Source organism: Rhinoderma darwinii, chromosome 6 (genome assembly GCF_050947455.1).
Source record: "Rhinoderma darwinii isolate aRhiDar2 chromosome 6, aRhiDar2.hap1, whole genome shotgun sequence".
In the NCBI taxonomy this organism is placed as follows: domain Eukaryota; kingdom Metazoa; phylum Chordata; class Amphibia; order Anura; family Rhinodermatidae; genus Rhinoderma; species Rhinoderma darwinii.
Window position 1 is genome coordinate 29618501 of NC_134692.1, and position 20581 is coordinate 29639081.

General features: G+C 38.7%; 1 protein-coding gene across 1 annotated transcript in view; it reads left to right on the plus strand.

Moving 5' to 3' along the window:
- XIRP2 (xin actin binding repeat containing 2) overlaps positions 1 to 20581 on the plus strand; it is a 206750-nt gene that overhangs the window by 83432 nt on the left and 102737 nt on the right. The window contains exon 2 of the mRNA XM_075831107.1: positions 6797 to 6947. Within this exon, the coding sequence (XP_075687222.1) occupies positions 6797 to 6947 (151 nt within the window). The remainder of the gene's footprint in view (positions 1 to 6796; positions 6948 to 20581) is intronic.

Below are 20581 nucleotides of genomic sequence, written 5' to 3' on the forward strand. Positions count from 1 at the left end.
TGACTAGTATTTTTGGCTGCTGGATTCCTTGTTCTTAATAATAGATACAAGTAGGCAAAACCTGTCTCCTACTTCAACGTTTCTGTCTTCTCCATTAACTATAAAGATAGCTGTGTTGCATGCCAACATAACCTTAGCTTTCTTCATATGTAGCTACAGGTCCATCTTGTCCCTCTGTTCTCTAACATTCTTTATTTGTGTCTTTAGGTCTTCTACATTTTGAATTACAACAATCTATATACAGGTATCCTCTGTTGAGGTTAATCTTTGTAAATTAGAGAGAGAAACAACTTTAACCATATGCATCATGTCATTGGAGATTAGGTCAGGAATACAAATGGAATGAAAGACTTTAATTTAATTGGCAAAATAAAATGACCCTCCTTTACAAGTATTTGACATTTAATGTGCACAAAAGGGACGATTGGAGAGTCTACTTTTACTTTACTTTTTTTCAACTCAGCTTTAATCAAGTTTCTATAAAATAATAAAGGAGATTGGTCATCCAATCATACTAATTAACTGCCTTGTGGGTCTGAGAGTCTTTGAATAACCACCAGTAGCAATGTTCTCTTCTACATAGTAATTGTAAGAGAAATCAAAGGGGAACCTACTTTGATTTGTTAAATCTCATTACCAGCCTTGCACTTTGCCATTCTTGTTGTTCCTCCCAGCAAGGCGTTGATTTTGTAGAATAATAAACTATAATTTGCTTTCAAAACTTACCTGAAGAACGAATCGCCACTTCTTGTTGTTCTGAAAACTGCCTGTGGAACCTCTTAGCTCGGTGCTCATCACAAGACAATACATTGTTTATCGCCCAGCAGGAGACGTCTTGATTAGAAATTGCATACATTTAGCTTTGACTCTGTTCCACAAATGTTTGCAGTAATTTGGGTAGTGGTGGTATTTAAAGAAAGATAAATGATGGTAGGAGGACCTGTAATTACAAAACTCCTACTTGTAATTATAATTTTAATGTACAAGAGTCTATGGTCTGACGGCAGAATAGTTTTTCCACATTCCAGCTGTGTTCTTATAGAATTCAAGTAAATAGCTATGACTGTATGTAAAGGACACATCTAAAACCTAATCTAAATCTGAATTTATGTATTTATTGTCTAACATTGTATAGTAAACAGGCTGTCCGCTTCGGAAAACCCCACTTTTGTTAGGCCCCATGCACACGGCCATGCTTGTAATCACGGGCCGCAATTGCGGGCACACACAGCAGCCCACATTCTCGGCCCGTGCTCCCATACAAAGTATGGGAGCACGGCCCGTAAAATGCAAAAGATAAGACATGTCCTATCATTTGCGGTACACTTTTATGGCCCGGACACCTTCCCATAAATAAACGGGAAGGTGTCCGTGGACAATAAAAGTGATGGGGTCCATAATTGCGGACTGTAATAGCGGTCCGCAATTATGGACGATTTTTACAGTCTTGTGCATGGGGCCTTAGAATGTACATTTTGCCCCTGTAAGCTATAGGGGGACCTGGTAGAAAGTGTTAAATTTCTCTGTAGTGCCACCAAAAGTGAAATGAAGCAGTACACAGTTCTTATTGAAATCAATGGGCTGCCCGTTTCATTTATGGATTTGCCAGGTCCTTCTGAATGAACGATTCTTTTTTTGTGGCTGTTTGCTCTGGCTATTGAATAGAAGTCATGAATGGGGGAGTCATCTGCTATCAAGAATTCCTAATAGGATATTTGAAAATGGATTTCCTAAACCAGGAAAACACTTTAGAAGCCTGTTAGGTTCTTTAAAACTTAGGTCTCTGACTATTTTGTCATGTACCGAGCTCGGCTGCAGGAGGCATGGTTATTGCGCCCAGCATTGGCAGTCGTGGTCAATCACATAAGAACTGCAGGCTTAACTTCTGGGGCCAATCCTACTGCACGCGCAACAACAGCCAATATGGGTAATTAAGTAAATCGCTAACCATTATGGTCATTCTCCTGGTAATAGCAAAGCCTACAAAAAAGTAGAGCCAACACACCCAAGTTATATTGACATAGTATAGACAGATCAGACATAACATTAAACACCCACCTAGTATTGCGTAGATCCCCCTTGTGCCGCCAAAACAGCTTTGATATATAGAGGCTTCCTATAGTGCATCCTGTGTCATCTATTCCACAGGCAAGCAATACACACACTCAGGGCTCCCCAAATGATTATAAAAGAAAACATGATTCATCAGACCAGGCTTCCTTGTTCCATTGATCCATTGTCCAGTTCTAATGTTTACATGCCCATTGTAGGTGCTATTCGCGGTAAACATGGGTCAGCACGGGCACTCTGTGTTCTGACACCTTTCTCTCACAGCTGGCATTAACTGTATCAGCAATTTGTGCTACAGTAGCTCTTCTGTGCGATTATACCAGATAGTCTAGCCTACGCTCCCCTCTGCACCAAGGAGCCTTGGGCACCCAGGACCCTGTCACCCACTTATCGGTTATCCTTCCTTGAACCACTTTTGTACTAACCACTGCATACCGGGAACACCCCACAAGATCTGCCATTTTGAAAATGCTCCAACCTAGTAGTCTGGCCATTACAATTTGTTAAAGCTGCTCAGATCCTTATGCTTACCCATTATTCCTAGTTCCAAGATATCAACTTCAAGAACTGACGGTGCACTTACTGCCAAACATATTCCACCTCTTGATCGGTGCTAGTGAAATGAGATAATCAATGTTTTTCATTTTACCTGTAAGTGGTTTTAATGTTATGACTGATCGGTATATATTATCCAAATCTCTTTTTAAACAAATGCACTAAAAAGTAAAGAAATGTAAATACACTAAACGTGCAATGGGGTTTCTTGTTGGTCACCCTAATATAAGGTAGTATACTGACGTTACTTTAATTGAATTAGCACTTTTTTTGTCAACTTTGTCATGGGACTTTTGTTTATTATCAAAGGGACATGTGGACTGCAATATAAGCAACGCATTTTTTCACTATATTCGTCTGTATCTTGGATGTACCGTATCTCCTGCATTTTTTTGTTATGGATTCAAATTTCTTTGTTTTTAATGCATTTTTTTAAATAATGGAAAAATGGAGATGCACTGTATTTTTTTGTATTATTTTTGTAGGATTTGTGACCCTATACTCAGTGTTGTCAACAGAAGAACCACACAGTACTCTATGTAAAACTGGGCGAAATGTAAATCTCTAGCCAACATTTTTGGTACATTCTGTCTGGAGTCTCACCTTAAAGAGTAGTTACAGCTACAAGATCGTCTGTGTCTCCCGCCAATTGATGACGGGAGCCGCGTGTCCCCCCAGGAGACAAAGGGAGACCATCCATTCTCCCATCTGAGCCTTTTGGTGTTGCTTTTAACCTTCTTCCTTATGTTTCTAAGGGCTCATTTAGACGAGCATAAAACTCGTCCGTGTGCTGTGTGTGAAAATCACGCACAGCACACGGACCCATTGATTTCAATGGGGCCATTCACACATGCAGGGGTTTTCACGCAGCGTGTGTCCGTTGCGTGAAACTCACTGCATGTCCTATACTGGTGCATTTTTATTGTGCTGTGCGTGATTTACACATCATTCCATTCAAAAAAAGATGTGCTTTGCGAGTGCGTGAAAAACACATGCCACTCGCAAAGCACAGATGCAATAACGCAACGCACGAGAACCATATTTACGCGCGTAAATTTGTCATGCTCGTGTGAATGTAGCCTTACTAGGAACCGAGACATTTAAAACATTCCTGCATCAATAATTGATAGTTTAGCCCAATTTTAAAGGTTATTAATAAAAGTAATATTTTAAAAATGTATTTGATTTCTTTAAGGATCTATGCACTTCTATGAGAAGGACACGTTTTCAACCTCTGAATGTAAGAAAATGTGTTTCCATTCACTAAAAACAAGCAGAAATGTTTAAAAGGGTGTGGATATCGAAAACAACGTATATTAGAAAGTGGCATAACTTTTCATTACAAAATGCAAATGTTGAACCAGGTGAATGAATTCTTCCATCCCTACAATGATGAATTTATTTATATAAAAACTGGAAAACACTTTCGACTAAAGCATTTCAATTGACTCAAAAGTATTTAACTAACAGTACATTATGGAATTTCTGTAGTAGCTCCCTAGCACTGCTGGAAGTATATTTTTATAACTTTCTATTACTATTTTAACATTCTAGGCATCTGTCCAAAAATAAGAAGAAGTTATCGGCAGAAAACTTCAGGTCTCATGTTTAGTTAATGCAACATTGAATTTGTGTCGTGCAGAATATTTTCCATTGATTTTCTTGTAGTTAGTCAATATTTTCTATTTTTATTGTGCTTCTTATCTTTCTTTTTGCATTTCCAAACAAGTTTATCCTTAATCTGTGAGAGCTTCAATTGCTACAAGCATTTGTTTAAGGAGTATCATTTCAGGACGACATTAATAAACCAGTAAAGGGAAAAACCTGCCGGGAATGGAAAAACATCTCATTTACTAATCTACCTTTTTTTCTTCCCCCCCACCCCCGCTGTCCACTGCTACTTCCCTGCTAGTAGTAGCTGCAGGGTCGGTCCCACTTCCTCCAATGGTCCTAGCGCTGTACTATTTTAATAGCACCTCACACACTGTGATTTCAATTGTAACTATTACAAATAAACATGCTGAGGGTAGGGTTAGCTTATAATAAATACAATCAAGTTAGAGGTTAAAAGTCCAAAAGGGTTACAGCGATTTTCAAGGCAATATACATTTTCAGTCTCTTATTGCTTGAATGGAAATTTAGAATATTTTGTACACTGTCTGTTTCTATATTCTTACATGTCCGAATAAAACCTTTCAAACCGTTTAAAATAAGAGTGAACATTTTACACATCTCCAATGTCCTGGCATTTTCAGTCTTTTTCTATTCTCTTTAGGTCCTGAAATATACATAAATTATGAAGTTCACAAATTACAGTTCACACCTCCACAGATCTCGGTCTCCTGGCAGTTTCTTTTGGAAACTTGTCGCCACATTAAAATAAATATGTCTAAAATAGAAGTAGTTATTTCCTTCACCTAGTGTTAGCCAACAACACACCAACCCAACATCATACCACTGAGTTATAATTAATTCATCAATCTCAATATTAACCCTCTTACGCAAGACAGCAAGAAAAACTATTCTGGTTCTTGACTCATGCTTTTGGGCTACCACAATTCTCTGCTAATTGTCACATACAACAACTAGTATAGAAAACCCTTTACACAGGTTTGCTAGCAAAAGGAATGATGATAAGTATTTGTGAAAAATATTATAAAAAAATCTAAGTGTATTTTAAAACCTAATTACCAAAATTTGAAACCTAAGAAAAATGCGGAAGCGTTTGCTGAATACATTATTTGCCATGGGTAAAGGTATAATGTAGTAGATGTTACCTGCAGTCCTATGTAACACCACAGATAACACAGTGATAACTCCCTGAGTACAGATAATGTAGTAGCTGTTGCCCGCAGTCCTATGTAACACCACAGATAACACAGTGATAACTCTCTGAGTACAGATAATGTAGATGTTACCTGCAGTCTCACAGATAAGGCTCCATTCACATGACAGTGAAAAAAAAATGGGCATTAAAAACTGATCAACTGTCAGTTTTTCATGGCCATTTTGCATCAGTTTGTCTCCAAATTTTCATCCATTTCCAGTCCGTCTGTCCGTTTTTAGTGGTCGTTTGTCATCCGTATGTCATGGCCGTTAAAAAAAACTGATTGATTTAATTTGTTGGTTTTATTGTCCAAATCCCCTGAAAACACCACAGTTCCCATGTAGATAGTGCTGCAATGACCCTGTAGATAACGCCACAGTGCCCACTGCAGATAGTGCCACAGTGCCCACATATAAAGTGACATAGTGCCATAGTGCCCAATTATAAAGTGCCAGTGCCCTCATAGTGCCACAGTGCCCATGTAGATAGCACCAACCCCCTTTTGTAGATAGCACCACCCCCACTGTAGATAGCACCACCCCCACTGTAGATAGTACCCCCATTTTAGAAAAGCACACTGCCGTAAATTACACCTCCCCCTGTAGATAGCACCCGATGTAGATACCACCCCCACATGTAGATAGCTCCCCCTGTAGATAGCGGCACCCCCGTAGATAGCACCCCCTTTAAATGGCACCTCCCCCTGTAGATCACACCACTGTAGCTCCCTGTAGGAGCGGAATCCCTCTAGCTGGGGATTTCACTCCTAGAGGGAGCCCCTGATGTCTCTGTCCCTATGTGGACAGTAACACCAGGGGCTTCTCCAGTAGCGGAATCCCCTGACCAGAGCGTTGGCCAGGATTCCGCTCTGGCAGGCGATTCCAGAGGTAGCCACTGACGTCAATACGCCCGGGGCTTCTCCAGTAGCTGAATTTTCTGGCCAGAGCTTCAAGGAGCTATAGCAATGCTAACTGAAGGGGGGGGGGTGCCACTATCTACCGGGGGGTGCTATTCTTCTTTAAATCAGTATAAAAGGTGAATACACATCGATGATTTAATTTTCTAAACATATACAATCTCTGTAATCTGTGTCCATAAACGTACTAATATTTAATACTGTAGGTTATTATAATAACTTAGTGTATCTGGTAACCGGTTCTTCTTTAATTATGGTCTTAGTCAGTTTTGTGCAAAGTAGGATTTAGTCTATTTACTGTCCAGGTAAGAGAACATGGGAGTGTTATACTCTGAAACTACACTTTTGCTGTAGACACTCTTAGGAAAAACTGCATCTGTTTCCTCCTGATAACTTTCAGCAAACATCCCTTTTATATCTGCTAACAGGAAGCTGAAATTGAGAGAAGTTTACGCTCACCAGGACCGAAGAAACAGACTGGGAATTATTCCAGCCTTTCAAGAAAAGATTCCAACAAGAAAGGTGGCAGATCTTTACTTAATGACATGTCAGAGAACGAGAAGGATGGCAGCATGGCAGGTGAGCGTTACATCTACAGTCTTTAGGAACACTGAACCTAAGGTCTTTTTTTTATCTTTATTCGCTGTACAATTTATTTGATCTTTTATTCCCTGTTATCAGTCGATTCAGAATAAGGAGATGATGACTATAGTGTTGTTCAAGGGGATGACTGACAGGAAGTCCAGGAAAAAAATGTCTGCTCCCATAATCACTATTTTATGCCACATACCTCTAGTTCTGGGAATCTACGGAAAACTTTACATACGTGTAACTGATATTAGTTGCTCCTTTGTCTTTGTACTTTTATACTTTAGTTTTGATGCTCCTTTGAGTTGATTGTAAGTATTTATTAATATACAAATTAATAAATGCATTCATTTGCTTAAAAAAAACAAATACAAAGTGAGAGAGCAAAAAGCAAAATACAACAACAACAACAACAACAACAACAATAAATATAATTTACTGTCAACCAATTCTCCCAGACTTGGGAGATCTAGCAAATTATATTGTGATATATGTATTGCTGTATAATCAGGCATTAGACTCTACCATTTAGGGATTGAATTACTGGATGACAGCCCCTATGGAAGCTCTAATGGCGGGCATTTCATGCTGTATTTTTTGGAAAACAGAGAGGGAAGAAACAAATGCGAGTAGGTTAAGTTAACACTGTTTTTGCCAATTGCATTCCGCGGAAGCATTTAAAACGCCAAACACATGCCCAGACGTATGAAACTTTATGCCAAGATGTGCGGGATGCAAACATTCTCCCCCAAATTGAGTGGGGCTTATGTAAATTTGCCTAAAAGTGGACGTTCCCGAGATGCTTTGTTGGAATTCCCAGGCAAATTGGGAGTGATGGTTAAAAGTTTCCCGGAAATGTTGGAAGGAAGGTATGTATATGACTGTATGAGTAGAAATTAATGCATGCCTATATAGCACTGCATGGCTATACATTTGGATATGTCTGCCATTGCCTGATAATTAAGAAAACTGTATACGGCATGGCATACGTTTTTTTTGTATGCATTTGTATTGAAAATTATAGTCGATTGTGCTGTCGAGGCCGCAGAATCTCTACGTATACTACCCAAAATTACATCTAAAGGACACCATTTTGGTATACATTCACCCATTAAAGTCAATTTTTACCATAGTCATGGTTGAATATAGCCTCAAGAGCTAAGTTCATACTGTTTTTTTTGTTTTTTTAAAGGAGAGTCAAGGGCAGATGTAAACAACTGTAGTGGCATACAGTCATATATAGGCACGCAGTTCATACATTTGGCGGAACATTTAAAAATTTCTCGCTGAATGTAATAGTGATGTGAGCCCAATAAGAGGCTGAATACATGTTTTTTACAACTTGACAGAAGAATACAACTCAAAATCCTATATTTATTAGTAATTTTATTTAAAGGTGTAAATACCATTTACTATATAGTGTATATGCATGTATGTATATATATATATATATATATATATATATATATATATATATATATATTTAGTAGATGGTAATAATGTAATGCATGTATTTTATTTTCAATGAACTTGTTACCCTCAGCCTTTTCCTAAACTGCTATAAGTACAGAAGTTCTTCACTTTTTAAACCCACCACTGGGCACACTGTATAATTCGAGTCAGCTGGCTCAGTATCTTCAGCTTTGTAGTTAAACAACAGGTGGCAGAAAACAGGTGGAGATCCACACAGCGGCTAATTCTATTTCCTCGCTTGTTGCTTGCAACGTAATTTAATGACAGTCACAAAGTGAGGACACACAGCAGCGTAGCAAACAGCACTGTATGGCAATTGTTTGAAAAAGTTTTTTTTTTTAATAAATTGAAAAAGGAAAAAAATATATAGAGCATACATCTTCCGTCTTACTGCCCTAAAGCATGCATGTAAAATAGTCCAATCATTAAAATTATTTTTTTATCAATATACAAATTAATTAAATTATTCATTATTTTAACAATTATTTTATTATGGAGTGTGTATGTTTAGAATTTTTACACGGTATAATAATATTATACACATCAATAAAATGTTGTTTTTTTTAGGTATTTTGAGCAAATTAAGTTTATTAATTGTATAATGAGACGTTCTATACAGGAGCATTCATTGTTTACTTCCAGGGGATAAAAATCTGTGCTGGTCATGTGATCAGATCACACGGGCGCATATCTCATTACAGTTAGAATACTGCATTGTAACGAGCTGTGCACCTGTGCGTCACATGACCAGTGCAGATTTTCATCCTCAGGAAGTTGAAATGAAGGTTCCCATCCAATGACAGCAAATTGCATAGCGTTTCAATATAAAATAAATATGTTATACTAACAGAAACAGCAAAATCCATTTAACCCCTTCCGGCCGCAGCCCTTTTTCAGATTTTCATTTTCATTTTTACCTCCCCACTTTTCAAAAGCCATAACTTTTTTATTTTTCTATCGATATAGTCCTATGAGGGCTTGATTTTTACACGACGAGTTGTAGTTTTTCGTAGCACCATTTATTGTGCCATATAATGTACTAGGAAATGGGCAAACAATTATTTGTGGGGTAGAAAATGAAAAAAACAGCGATTCCTCCATTGTTTTTTGTGCGTTGTTTTTACGGAGTTCACTGTGCAATTAAAACAACATGTTGACTTTATTCTCTGGGTCAACACGATTACGGCGATACCAAATATATATAGTTTTTTCTATATTTTACTACTTTTACAAGTAAAAACCTAAGTGTAAAAAATAAAATCTATTTTGTGTTGCCAAATTCTGACAGCCATAAGTTTTTAAATTTTCCGTCGATTAAGTGGTATCAGGGCTTATTCTTTGCGGGATAAGATGTAGTTTTTAATAATACCATTCTGGGGTACATGTGACGTTTTCATCACTTTTTATTTCATTTTATTGTGGGAGATGAGGTGACCAAAAAATAGAGATACTGGAGTTTACAAATTTTTTTTTTGTTACGGCGTTCACCGTGCAAATTAAATAATGATATATTGTGATATTTCAGGCTTTTACAGATGCGTCAATACTAATTATGTTTATTTATTATTTTACTATGCTCTAGGGGGAAAATGGAAAAAGTTTTTTTTTTTTTACTTTTAATTGAAATTTGTTTTTACATAAAAAAAAACTTTATTTTACTAAATTTTACTTTTTTTATTAGTCCCCCTAGGGGACCTCAACCAGCGATCATTAGATCGCTTGCACGATATACTGCAATACTAATGTATTGCAGTATATCGTGAGTCTGGCAGACTTCTATTAAGCCCTGCTGGCAGGGCTTAATAGGAGCACAAAGACTGTTGGACCTGGGCAGCCATAGCAACCATCGCCCCCCCCCCCCCTGCGATTGCATTGCGGGGGGCGCAATGTGCTCTTAGAGGGGGTCGCCCCCGCTTTCTAACGATTTAAATGCTACGGTTGCTATTGCCTGCGGCATTTAACGAGTTAAATGAGCGGGATCGTGCCCGAGCGTGATCCTGCTGGTTACTCTGAAGTGTCGGCTGTAACATCGACACCGGCATCATATGGAGCGGGTTCAGTCCGTGAGCCCGTTCCATACTTCCCCAACCCGACTTTGGCGTATGGATACGTCAAATGTCGGGAAGGGGTTAAACAAGTATAGTATACAGCAAATGCTGCACCTCCTTATCCATCCAACTACTGGATCTGAGTACATATGTAATGCATGTTCAGGAAAAAAATGGAGGACTAGGTGCAATCACTCCATTGGAAACTATCTGCTGGATATTATAAATATATTTCTTTAGAAATATCAATATGACACCTCTTTTCACGTTGCTACTCACCCTTTCATCAGCTTGTGATAACCTGATAAAGAGGTGGATGCCATTCTGAAACACATTTCAAATAATTTCAATGTAGGTTTTAAGAAATGTATTATATTTTACTGATGTGCACTGTATATTACATGTATATTGAAAATGTAGACTTGATGATGATGAGTTAATTCTAGATACAGCCGATCACATGGCAATGCTGCTTGAATTTACTTCTAAGTCGCTGTGTATTTGTTCACGCTGCCGTCTTTGATGTGTTCTCATGCCGTCATGGTATAGTTACATCGTTGACTTGGCTGCGTTCAAGGTCAAGTTAAAGTTGATAAATAAGATAAATAAATGTGAAAATACAATATCTGCTTTTCCCATGAATTAACAGGAAATCTGAATACACAGGGGTACTATATCAATATCTTATATTTTTTCATATAGGAAAAGTATACTCTCTGCTTGACAAACTCATTTATCATTAATTACTAATCTCATGTGAATATACTAAAATCACATCACAGACTGAGCATTTATGTATGAACAGTGGGGAGACATAGTCATTCAACAAGATCATGCTGGGATCGTCTGAATGATTGACGTAGGAAGGAATTCATATAACAGGAGTCATAGGATAGCAAAATAAATATCCCAGTATTTCAGAAAAGGCTAACACGGGTTTTTGGGTTATTACCATGATCATAGAAATGTTCTCCAAAAGGCATATACTAAATGTAAAGTCAAAATCTGATATTTAAGCAGATAAGTTTATTTATAAGCAAATGCAAACAGCTCAAGAGCGCACTTATGGGGGTTAACTACTACATGGAAACCATCTCTGAGCTGTTAACCAGGGCTGTCAATCGTCCATAAATTCCTGTGCAGTGTAATTGGGGGTGGGGTGCACCAACGCACTTGAAAATTCCCATTAAAAATCCTGCATTTACCACTGGAGCTGGAGTCAAGTAAAAGCATCTGAAAGAAGTTAAAGGGGTTTTTCCGGTGAAGAAAAATCTATGGCCTATGCTCAAATAACTACGTAGCCTTAAAAATAAAAACTATTTTTTTTTTCAATTAAAATTGTCTCTGCCCTTAAGGTGTTAACACTGCCTGATGTAACAAGACCATGTACAACAATTTAATCCCAACATTTTAAGACAAGCTGTCAGCTCTCCTAAAATGTCTGTTTTAGTAAATACTTTTATTCCTTATAAAATAACAATTCTGAAGCATCTTCTTTTTGAATTCTTCTTTGTGCTGTTCCTCTGTTATTTTGCCTGGAAATGTATAACAACTCATAACCGGGTTCTACCATTCCCCTTGTTACAGGGGCATGTCCCTGTACAGTCTGACAGTGTCCAATCAGTGATGACAGTTTTAAGGTAAGGCCACAGGGAGCGGCCCTGACATGGTCGCAACGCGGCCAACAACCGCGCCGGCACCATGTTCGGTGCGGCTGTGAAGTAGCCTCTTAGCGGCTGCACGTTAATGCAGGTAAAACATCCTTTTATCTGCAAAATCGTGCGGCCATGAATTAATACACCCATCATGGCTGCACGATTTTGCAGGTTACAACAAGTTACCTCCTATCCGTAGGCTAAGGGGTAACTTGCTGATCGATGGGTGTCCGACTGATCGGATCCCCACTGCTCCCATAGAGAATGAATGGAGCGGCAGTGCGCATGAGCGACCTGTGGCTCGGTTCAAACTTGGGGTTCGGGCAACTTTGGCCTTTTCCATTCTCGTAGATGGTGGGGGTCCGAGCTGTTGGACAAGCACCGATTAGCGAGTTACCCCTTACCCTACGGATAGGGGGTAACTTGTTGTAACCAGAATACCCCTTAACAAGGTATTCTACAGCTGTGCCTAAAAGGGTATGTGCACACGAGAACTGGCTTTTACGTCTGAAAAGACAGACTGTTTTCAGGAGAAAACAGCTGCGTCGTTTCAGACGTAAAAGCTCCTCCTCGCAGTATGCGAGGCGTCTTTGACGGCCGATCATTTGAGCTGTTCTTCATTGAATTCAATGAAGAACGGCTCAAATTACGTTTCAAAGAAGTGTCCTGCACTTCTTTGACGAGACAGTCATTTTACGCGTCGTCGTTTGACAGCTGTCAAACGACGACGCGTAAATGACAGGTCGTCGGCACAATACGTCGGCAAACCCATTCAAATGAATGGGCAGATGTTTGCCAACGTATTGGAGCCGTATTTTCAGACGTAAAACGAGGCATAATACGCCTCGTTTACGTCTGAAAATAGGTTGTGTGAACCCAGCCAAATAGTGTCAGCGCAGTTGTCGGCCGCTTCCGACCGTGTCAGGGCTGCTACGTATGCTCTTACCCTTAGCCTATCTAGGGGCACATCCTATTGACAAGGAAATGGTAACGCCCACCCAGTTGACAATATAGTCATATATTTTTAGGAGGCATAACAGGAATGGCACAATGCAGAGTTCTAAGAAAAGATGTTCCAGAATTGTTATTTTATGGGGAATAGAAGTATTTGACAAATCCTGGAAAAATCACATCCTGAAAAAATGTACACTTTGACATCTTTTTTTTTAATACAATTTTCCATAAGTGTGTTTGTTGCAACTTCCTAAATACATTTCATTAAAAATAATTGTGACTTTTTGAGATACAGAGCAGCTGTTTCTTGCGCTGAATCCTCTATCCATAAGGTCAGCAGCACTGACGGGTTCAGTGTCAGGCATGTCGGATGGAGATATTACCGATCACATCTAAGTTCATAACTTATATGTAATCGATTACAGGTGGATCCAGCGTGACAGAGACACGCAGGACCCGTTGACACTGAACCCGTCAGTCCCGCGGACCTGACGGATTCAGGTCTAGAGCACGATACCGCTGCTCTTTATACAGAATACAAAGCAGTTGTATCTCAAAAAGTAAAAATAGTTTTTACTAAAATGTATCTAGGAAGTTGCACCAATATATATATACATATATTTAAAAATACTATCTCAAATGTGTGCTTAGACTTTTAATATATTTAGATCTGGCCAATATTGTTGTATAACTAATAAGTGCCTCGGTGTCATCTTGTGACTATTGCATAATCTGCTGTTTTGACTGTTGAGTAAGTTATATATTTAGATGTTTAGTATAACCAAGTTCTATTTTGCTCTGAAAATAAAACCTTAGCTGGACTCTGACACATGACTCTGAAAGTGTTGATAGCTCTGTTACTCTGTACAAATTGTTATAGACTATTTAATGTGTTTTACTAACAGGAAAACCATCCAGGTTCTGATGTAAATGCACAATGAAAGGGAAGTCCTTATTTATACAACCCTGCCGTGTTTCTTTTAGGACTAAAAATAATTGTACCGATTTTCACAAGTCATATTTCTATTTGTATCCCCTGACAGCAGTACCACTCACCCCTGGAAGGTAGTTATATAAAAATAAACTCTTTGCATATAACATATCCAACATATGGGAGATGCTGAGAACACAAAGTTTATATAGCATCAATATGTATGATTAGTCCCTGTGCCCAGTGAGCTCACAATCTAAAATATTCATGTTAGCTTGTGTTGAACCTGGCATTTTTCTCTATCTCTTTAATAGAAAGATATTGTGAAATGCTTCTGTGAACGTCCTTAGTGACTTTAATGGGATTTTTGTGACCTCAGTTGTTGTTCCATCATTTTTATGTTACTTTTGACAGACACAATAGTGTCTGCTGTGCCATCCTACTGAGCAAAAGAAATGGAACCTGAAAGATCCCATTAAGGTAAATAGTATATATTAGTGTCCATAAGCTTCTGCATGGATCCATTAAAATAAATCCTTTTCTGAAATATCAGAAAAGGAAGCCTTGATATCAGTGTGAACAGAGTGTTACAGTAAATGTCCACACTGGAATATGTTGTTTTTTTTAAATATTAAATAGGTTATACATTTTGCACTCAATCATTTTGTAATATATCTTTATAGTGGTAGGAACTCAGTTTTCCTTATACAGAGCTCCAAATTCCCTGCACAGATATAGTTTTAGAAGATGCTGGATGCCTGCACTCACCACTAGAGGGAACTTGGAAGCTTACTGCATACTGCGTTATTATTGAGTTCAATGTATGATAGTATACAGTTGGCATTCAAAGTGGACATTCACTTTAAGCCACATGCCCTGTGTACAGAGCCTTATGGTGGCACACGGCATCCCTATGGCTGTGTACTATGGTATGGCAGAGACGAAACTATACTTTCCTTCACCCAGGTAAAAGTTTAGTATTCTATGCTCATCACTGTATCTAAATATCCAGGCCAAAACAAAGTGGCCTATTGGCATCCCCCTGGCACGCAGCCCCCCTAGCTGCACCTCTGCGTATTGCATTGTATTGCAGAGCTTTGCTTCTAGGGGACATAAACTCTGTAATACGGTATCCAATCAAGCAAACCACAATTTTTCTGCTGGATTTCTACAGTACAGTGGGGCCCAATTTACTGCTGTAGGTGGCATAATATACCCATCTGCACGAGTCCTTACACCCATAAAAACAGAACTCACAGCATGGCAGACCCTGTAAACAATGAACACGTATATTTTAATAGGGGTAAAGTAATTATTACATTTGCCCTTGTACCTCTATATATTACTTACATCAGGATAGTCAAAGGTAGCCAAATAGATCTTCTTTTCTTCTGTGCACTGAATACTTCATGTTAAATTTACCGTTACCCCCTGTAAGTAGGTATGGACTTTCCCGGTCTGATTCCCAGATCACGGTCCCCAGAACTGTCATCGAATGGTGGACGTAGCGCTGAAGGAGCAATAGTGTAGTGAGGAATGGAGTCCAACGTCACCTGGGGATGCGGTCAGGGACGCAAAAGGCCAGAGGATGAGATGGGAGCATAGTCAGGCGATAGCCAGCGGACAGAACCACAAGTTTAACAATAGGCACCGGGCGAACAATCCAAAGGACGAGACGACAGCAGAAGTCAAGAGCAAGGCTGAGGTCAGGGCCAAAGTCAAATTACATTTTAATTCAATACAGATACACGAGCAAGTACTAGGAAATATCTTAATCAGAAGGCAACGTGGTGAGGCTGGAGTCCTCCTTAGCCAGGGCTGACATCAGGAGGAGATGGGTGCCGGTTGCCATTGCAACCTGTAATGAACAACAGAGAGGAGAAGAGCAGTGGCCAGAAATGCCTATACAGAGGCAACGCTGGAGTGAAGAAAAGGCGATTCAGTTGCCCAGCAACATGATGAGGGCTACGAATGAAACCGCTGGCGCCTTCGAGGGCCCGACAATGGATTGGGGAGAGGTAAGTAACTGACATTTCCTGTTTACGCAGCAATGTGTCACTGCGGTATATGCGGTATATGTGGTATATGTGGTATATGTGGTATATGTGGTATATGTATGTAAATTGTAAGTGATATACATTAACTGTTCTCTGTGGATTGCACTAGAATACATAAAACCTTAAACCATTAGTTTAGGAGCGAGGATTGTAAATATCAGATCTTCTGCAGGGAAATAATCCAGCATGTATTTTTGGCATTACAAGAGAAAGTCAGTAGTTCATCATTTACGACTCCCAAGATATTTGGGGATGTAGTCCACTTCCTAATCTTGCTTGTTGGACATAAAAATCAATATCTAACAAGTGTTGGTCTCGCCTCCAGTGTGCTGTTAGCAGATATAAACTACTGTGCGCTTTAAGGATATGAGCGTTATGTTACCCTATGTCTGTAGATATTAATATGAATATTCTTAATCACTTGATGTGAAAATAAAACTAGTAGTATAATAAAAAAAGGTTTGCAATTCTGCTATACTTTGTGGATCAACTGTCCTTAATTTTCAAGATCTCTGCTTGCAGAGATGCATGACTCGTTACAGTTACAGGACAGATATCAGAACTGTGTGTCCTAACAAGCCTTGGGATCCTCACATGACCAGGACCGATTTTTCGGCTTCTGGAAGTAAACAATGAAAGTTCCCATTCAATCACTACAAGGGGAGATTTAATCCCTTCCCGACAACCGCTGTATATATACTGCGCACGTCGGGTGGGGGAATATGGAGTGGGCTCACGTGGTGAGCCCACTCCATAGAATGAGCGTGTCAGTTGTGTGTAACAGCCGTCTCTTCAGGGTAACGACTGATATCCCGCTTGAACGCGATCACACTCATTTAACCCATTAATAGTGACCACGGAATTTAAATGACTAGAAACAGGGGGGTGACCCCCTGCAACATTGCAACGGCCCCCCCGCAACATGATCGGGGGTGCCGTTGGTTGGCATGGTAGCTTGGGTGCCTGATGAAGGCTCCCAGGCATGCCATCTTTGCACTCCTATGAAGCCCTGCCTCCGGCAGGGTTTCATGGCAGAGTGTCAGTATCGCATACATATATACATTAGTATTGCAGTATATCATGCAAGTGATTCAACGATCGCTGGCTCAAGTCCCCTAGGGGGACAAGTGAAAAAAAGTAAAAACCAGTCAAATAAAGTTTTTTAATAAATAAAAAAAATGACAATTAAAAGTTCAAAAACCCCCCTTTTTCAATTTCCCTCAAGCACAATATAAAAAAAATAGAAAATTAATATAACTGGTACCGACGCATCCATAAAAGTCCAAACTAGTACAATATATCATTTAGTTTGCACGGTGAACGCCGTAAAAATAAAAAATAAACTCCAGAATCGCTGTTTTTTGGTCACTTCATCACCAAACCCCTCTAAAGATTGGGGAATCACAATATTTTTTCCTATTCTACCCCACAAACATTTTTTTCCAGTTTCCCACTACATTATATGGTAGACTAAATGGTGCTGTGAAAATCGACAAATCCTCCCCAAAACAACAACCCCACATACGGGTATATTGATGGAAAAATAAAAAGTTATGTCTTTTGGAAGGTGGGGAGGAAAAAACTAAAGTGAAAATCCGAAAAATGGCTGAGGGTTAAAATCTGTTTAAAAACTGTGAACAGATAATACGCAAAACATAATAGAGAATTACATAAATTTTCATTATAGGACAAATGTGCATTATTTGGGGGAACCGGAACACCCCTTTAAAGGCTATGGACACCTTTGGGCGTTTTTTTTTTTTTTTAATGAAATGTATGGATTTTCAGCTAGAAATCACTTTTGTAACTGGGTATTATTTAAAATGCTGCACTGTTTATGTTATGCAGCTTCTATGTTTCACAGTACATATAGTAGCGAGCTGCCGAATGCCGTGAACAGCCAAGTCAGCCAGAGAGCTAGTCTGACGGCTTGGTCTCCTGCAGTTCCTTTGCGCTTCTGACCGATAATTTAAGTTCAATTCAAAGTTAATTTTAAAAAAAAAAGCTCCCAAAAGGTGTCCATGGTCTTTAGGGATGAATATAATAAAGGGAGTGTATTATAGAAAAATTACCTAATATTAAAATTAGGTTTTTATTTTAAACAATTATTTTAATGTCACAATGTTCACTAGCGCACACACAATAAGGTCAAATGTCCTGTTTTTCTACGCTTGTCACATTTACTGTGTAGACTGGGATAATATGAACAGAGTCATATCATATCACTAGATGCCATGTGCTTTTTAATAGCTTTTTATGACATATATACGTTAAACAGATACTATTATAGTCTATGGTTGACGGATACGTTAACCGAAGACCTAACAGCAGCATCCGTCACCCAAAGACTATAATAGTATCCCTTTCACACATATGTCATATAAGCTTCATGATCCCAGTTCATGACATATCTGATTGACGGATACCATTACAGCCTATGGTGACGGCTTATATGTCAAACGTAGGCCATTTAATGTGATGTGAGCTTGGTTAAAGAACTTGAAAGGGGGTGGTTTTAACTTGCATACAGTCCTAGAAGATATCAAAGAGTCATACACAAGTTTTCAGTGCAATCAGCGCACTTCAATTCGCGACAAATTTATTTGGATTGAATTGGACAGCTGATTCGTCCAAATTTTGTGATATTCGCTCATCTTTTGTACTAATCTATAACATTTCTCTATGAATAAACTCCTATTCATTTCAGCTGCCACAAAGCACACAAACCTTGTTGTACGGTCTATACAGATATTAAAGGAAGTGTGTGTATGTGTGTGTGTGTGTGTGTCTCTAATATGGCCGCCCGAAAAGAAGTTTTGAAAAACAAAAAAAGTAGCTACAACGTTTAAAAAAAATTATAAACACTTTGGGAGGAATTCATTATCAACTTTACGCAAATTTTCTGGTGTAAAAAAAAGTTGAAAATGTTAGCCTACACCATATTAGCACTAATTGCAAATTTACAACTTTTCTATCCTATCGCCTATTTTAGAAAGGGTCAAGAGAACTAGTCGGGGTTAACCAGGTTGGGGAGGGGCCAGCAAGTTTCTAACAGATTTATTATTTTCTAAAGACAGTGTTGATTTCACTCCAACATATTGCAGTTTATTGCATACATATTGCATGAGAGGCCAGCCTTGATAAATTCTCCCGATTATTTATCATCTACAGACTATTTAGAAAAATACATATATATATATGAGGTATTCCCTTTAAACAGGCAGGAACAAAACAAAAACTTTATTTAAATGATATATACAGATTCAGATGTGTGCGGCGTGTTAACATATTCAGGCAGGTATGCCGGAAATCTTTCCACAGCGAGGGACTTCAAGAACTCTGTGCACGATTAGTTACTAGCTAGACATAAAGCATGAAAATTAGAAATGAAAAGGGCAACGGCAGAAAATAAAATTATACCTGTGTCAAAACTGTAATTTATAATCCACATGTCACTGTATCACTACCAGAGAGGAGTCTTAGAGTCTAATGGAAAGGACATTTCGGTAACATTGCATAAAATAAGTGGAGGTCAGCGATCAACATTTAGAATACACGTTCAGCATGTTGATTTCTTGCTACATTTCTTGGGAAAGTTCTAAAAGTGGAACAGACCAGTTGCTTAAGAAATATATATTTTAATGTTAAAGTACGTTCTTCACAAGAAGCTTACTTGATTAGCCTATCATATCCTTGGTAAGACAGATTGCAGTTGTCATGCCACTACTAAGGCTAGCCCACCCTTTTATTAAAGGGTAAATTTAAAGAGTAAATTACCATATGTGAATTGACGGGTGACGGTTAATCAACATTGAGGGAAGCAGCGTCCACTGGGTAGCTGGAGTTTTTCCTCTATGCTACTAAGTAGTCCATTATACTCTAATGTATATAACAGGGAAAGTGCTTTACAACTTATGGCCACTAGGTGGTGATGCAGCAAACTCTAATTTCTAGCTATCAGCTATAATGGAATGTGGACTTTATACCGGTCAGGAATCAACTATACCATGTTTTTGTCATATTAAGTGCATATGAATATCTGATAGATGATGTGCTTTTACATAATATTTATTAGTGTGTGTAACTATTTATGCAGTCCATCCATTGGAACAATAAACAAGCAATATTAAGCAATTATATAGTAGATCAGGAATAAGATTATTACAACGCTACCACCCCCAAGGTGCCTCAGGAGATACTCTCTTCTAATACTCAATCCTTTTTACCAAATCTTCATGTTCCATCTTACAAAGGAAAGTCATAACCTTGCAAGGGACCTGTTAACCTGGATACGTCCATTGATGGTGCACTTATGCTTTTGAGATGTTAACCTGTGGGAGATTTTTACAGGTTGACCTAAAAGTTTGGACCATGGATGGAATAGAATGCTGCATAAAGAAATTTACTTTAGCCAAGTCATTCAGTGTATTTACCAAGTGTTACAATTGGCGATTGTGGCTCAAAATGAGCCTTTATATTTCATCCGAAGCCGGGGATTGGCCAGACC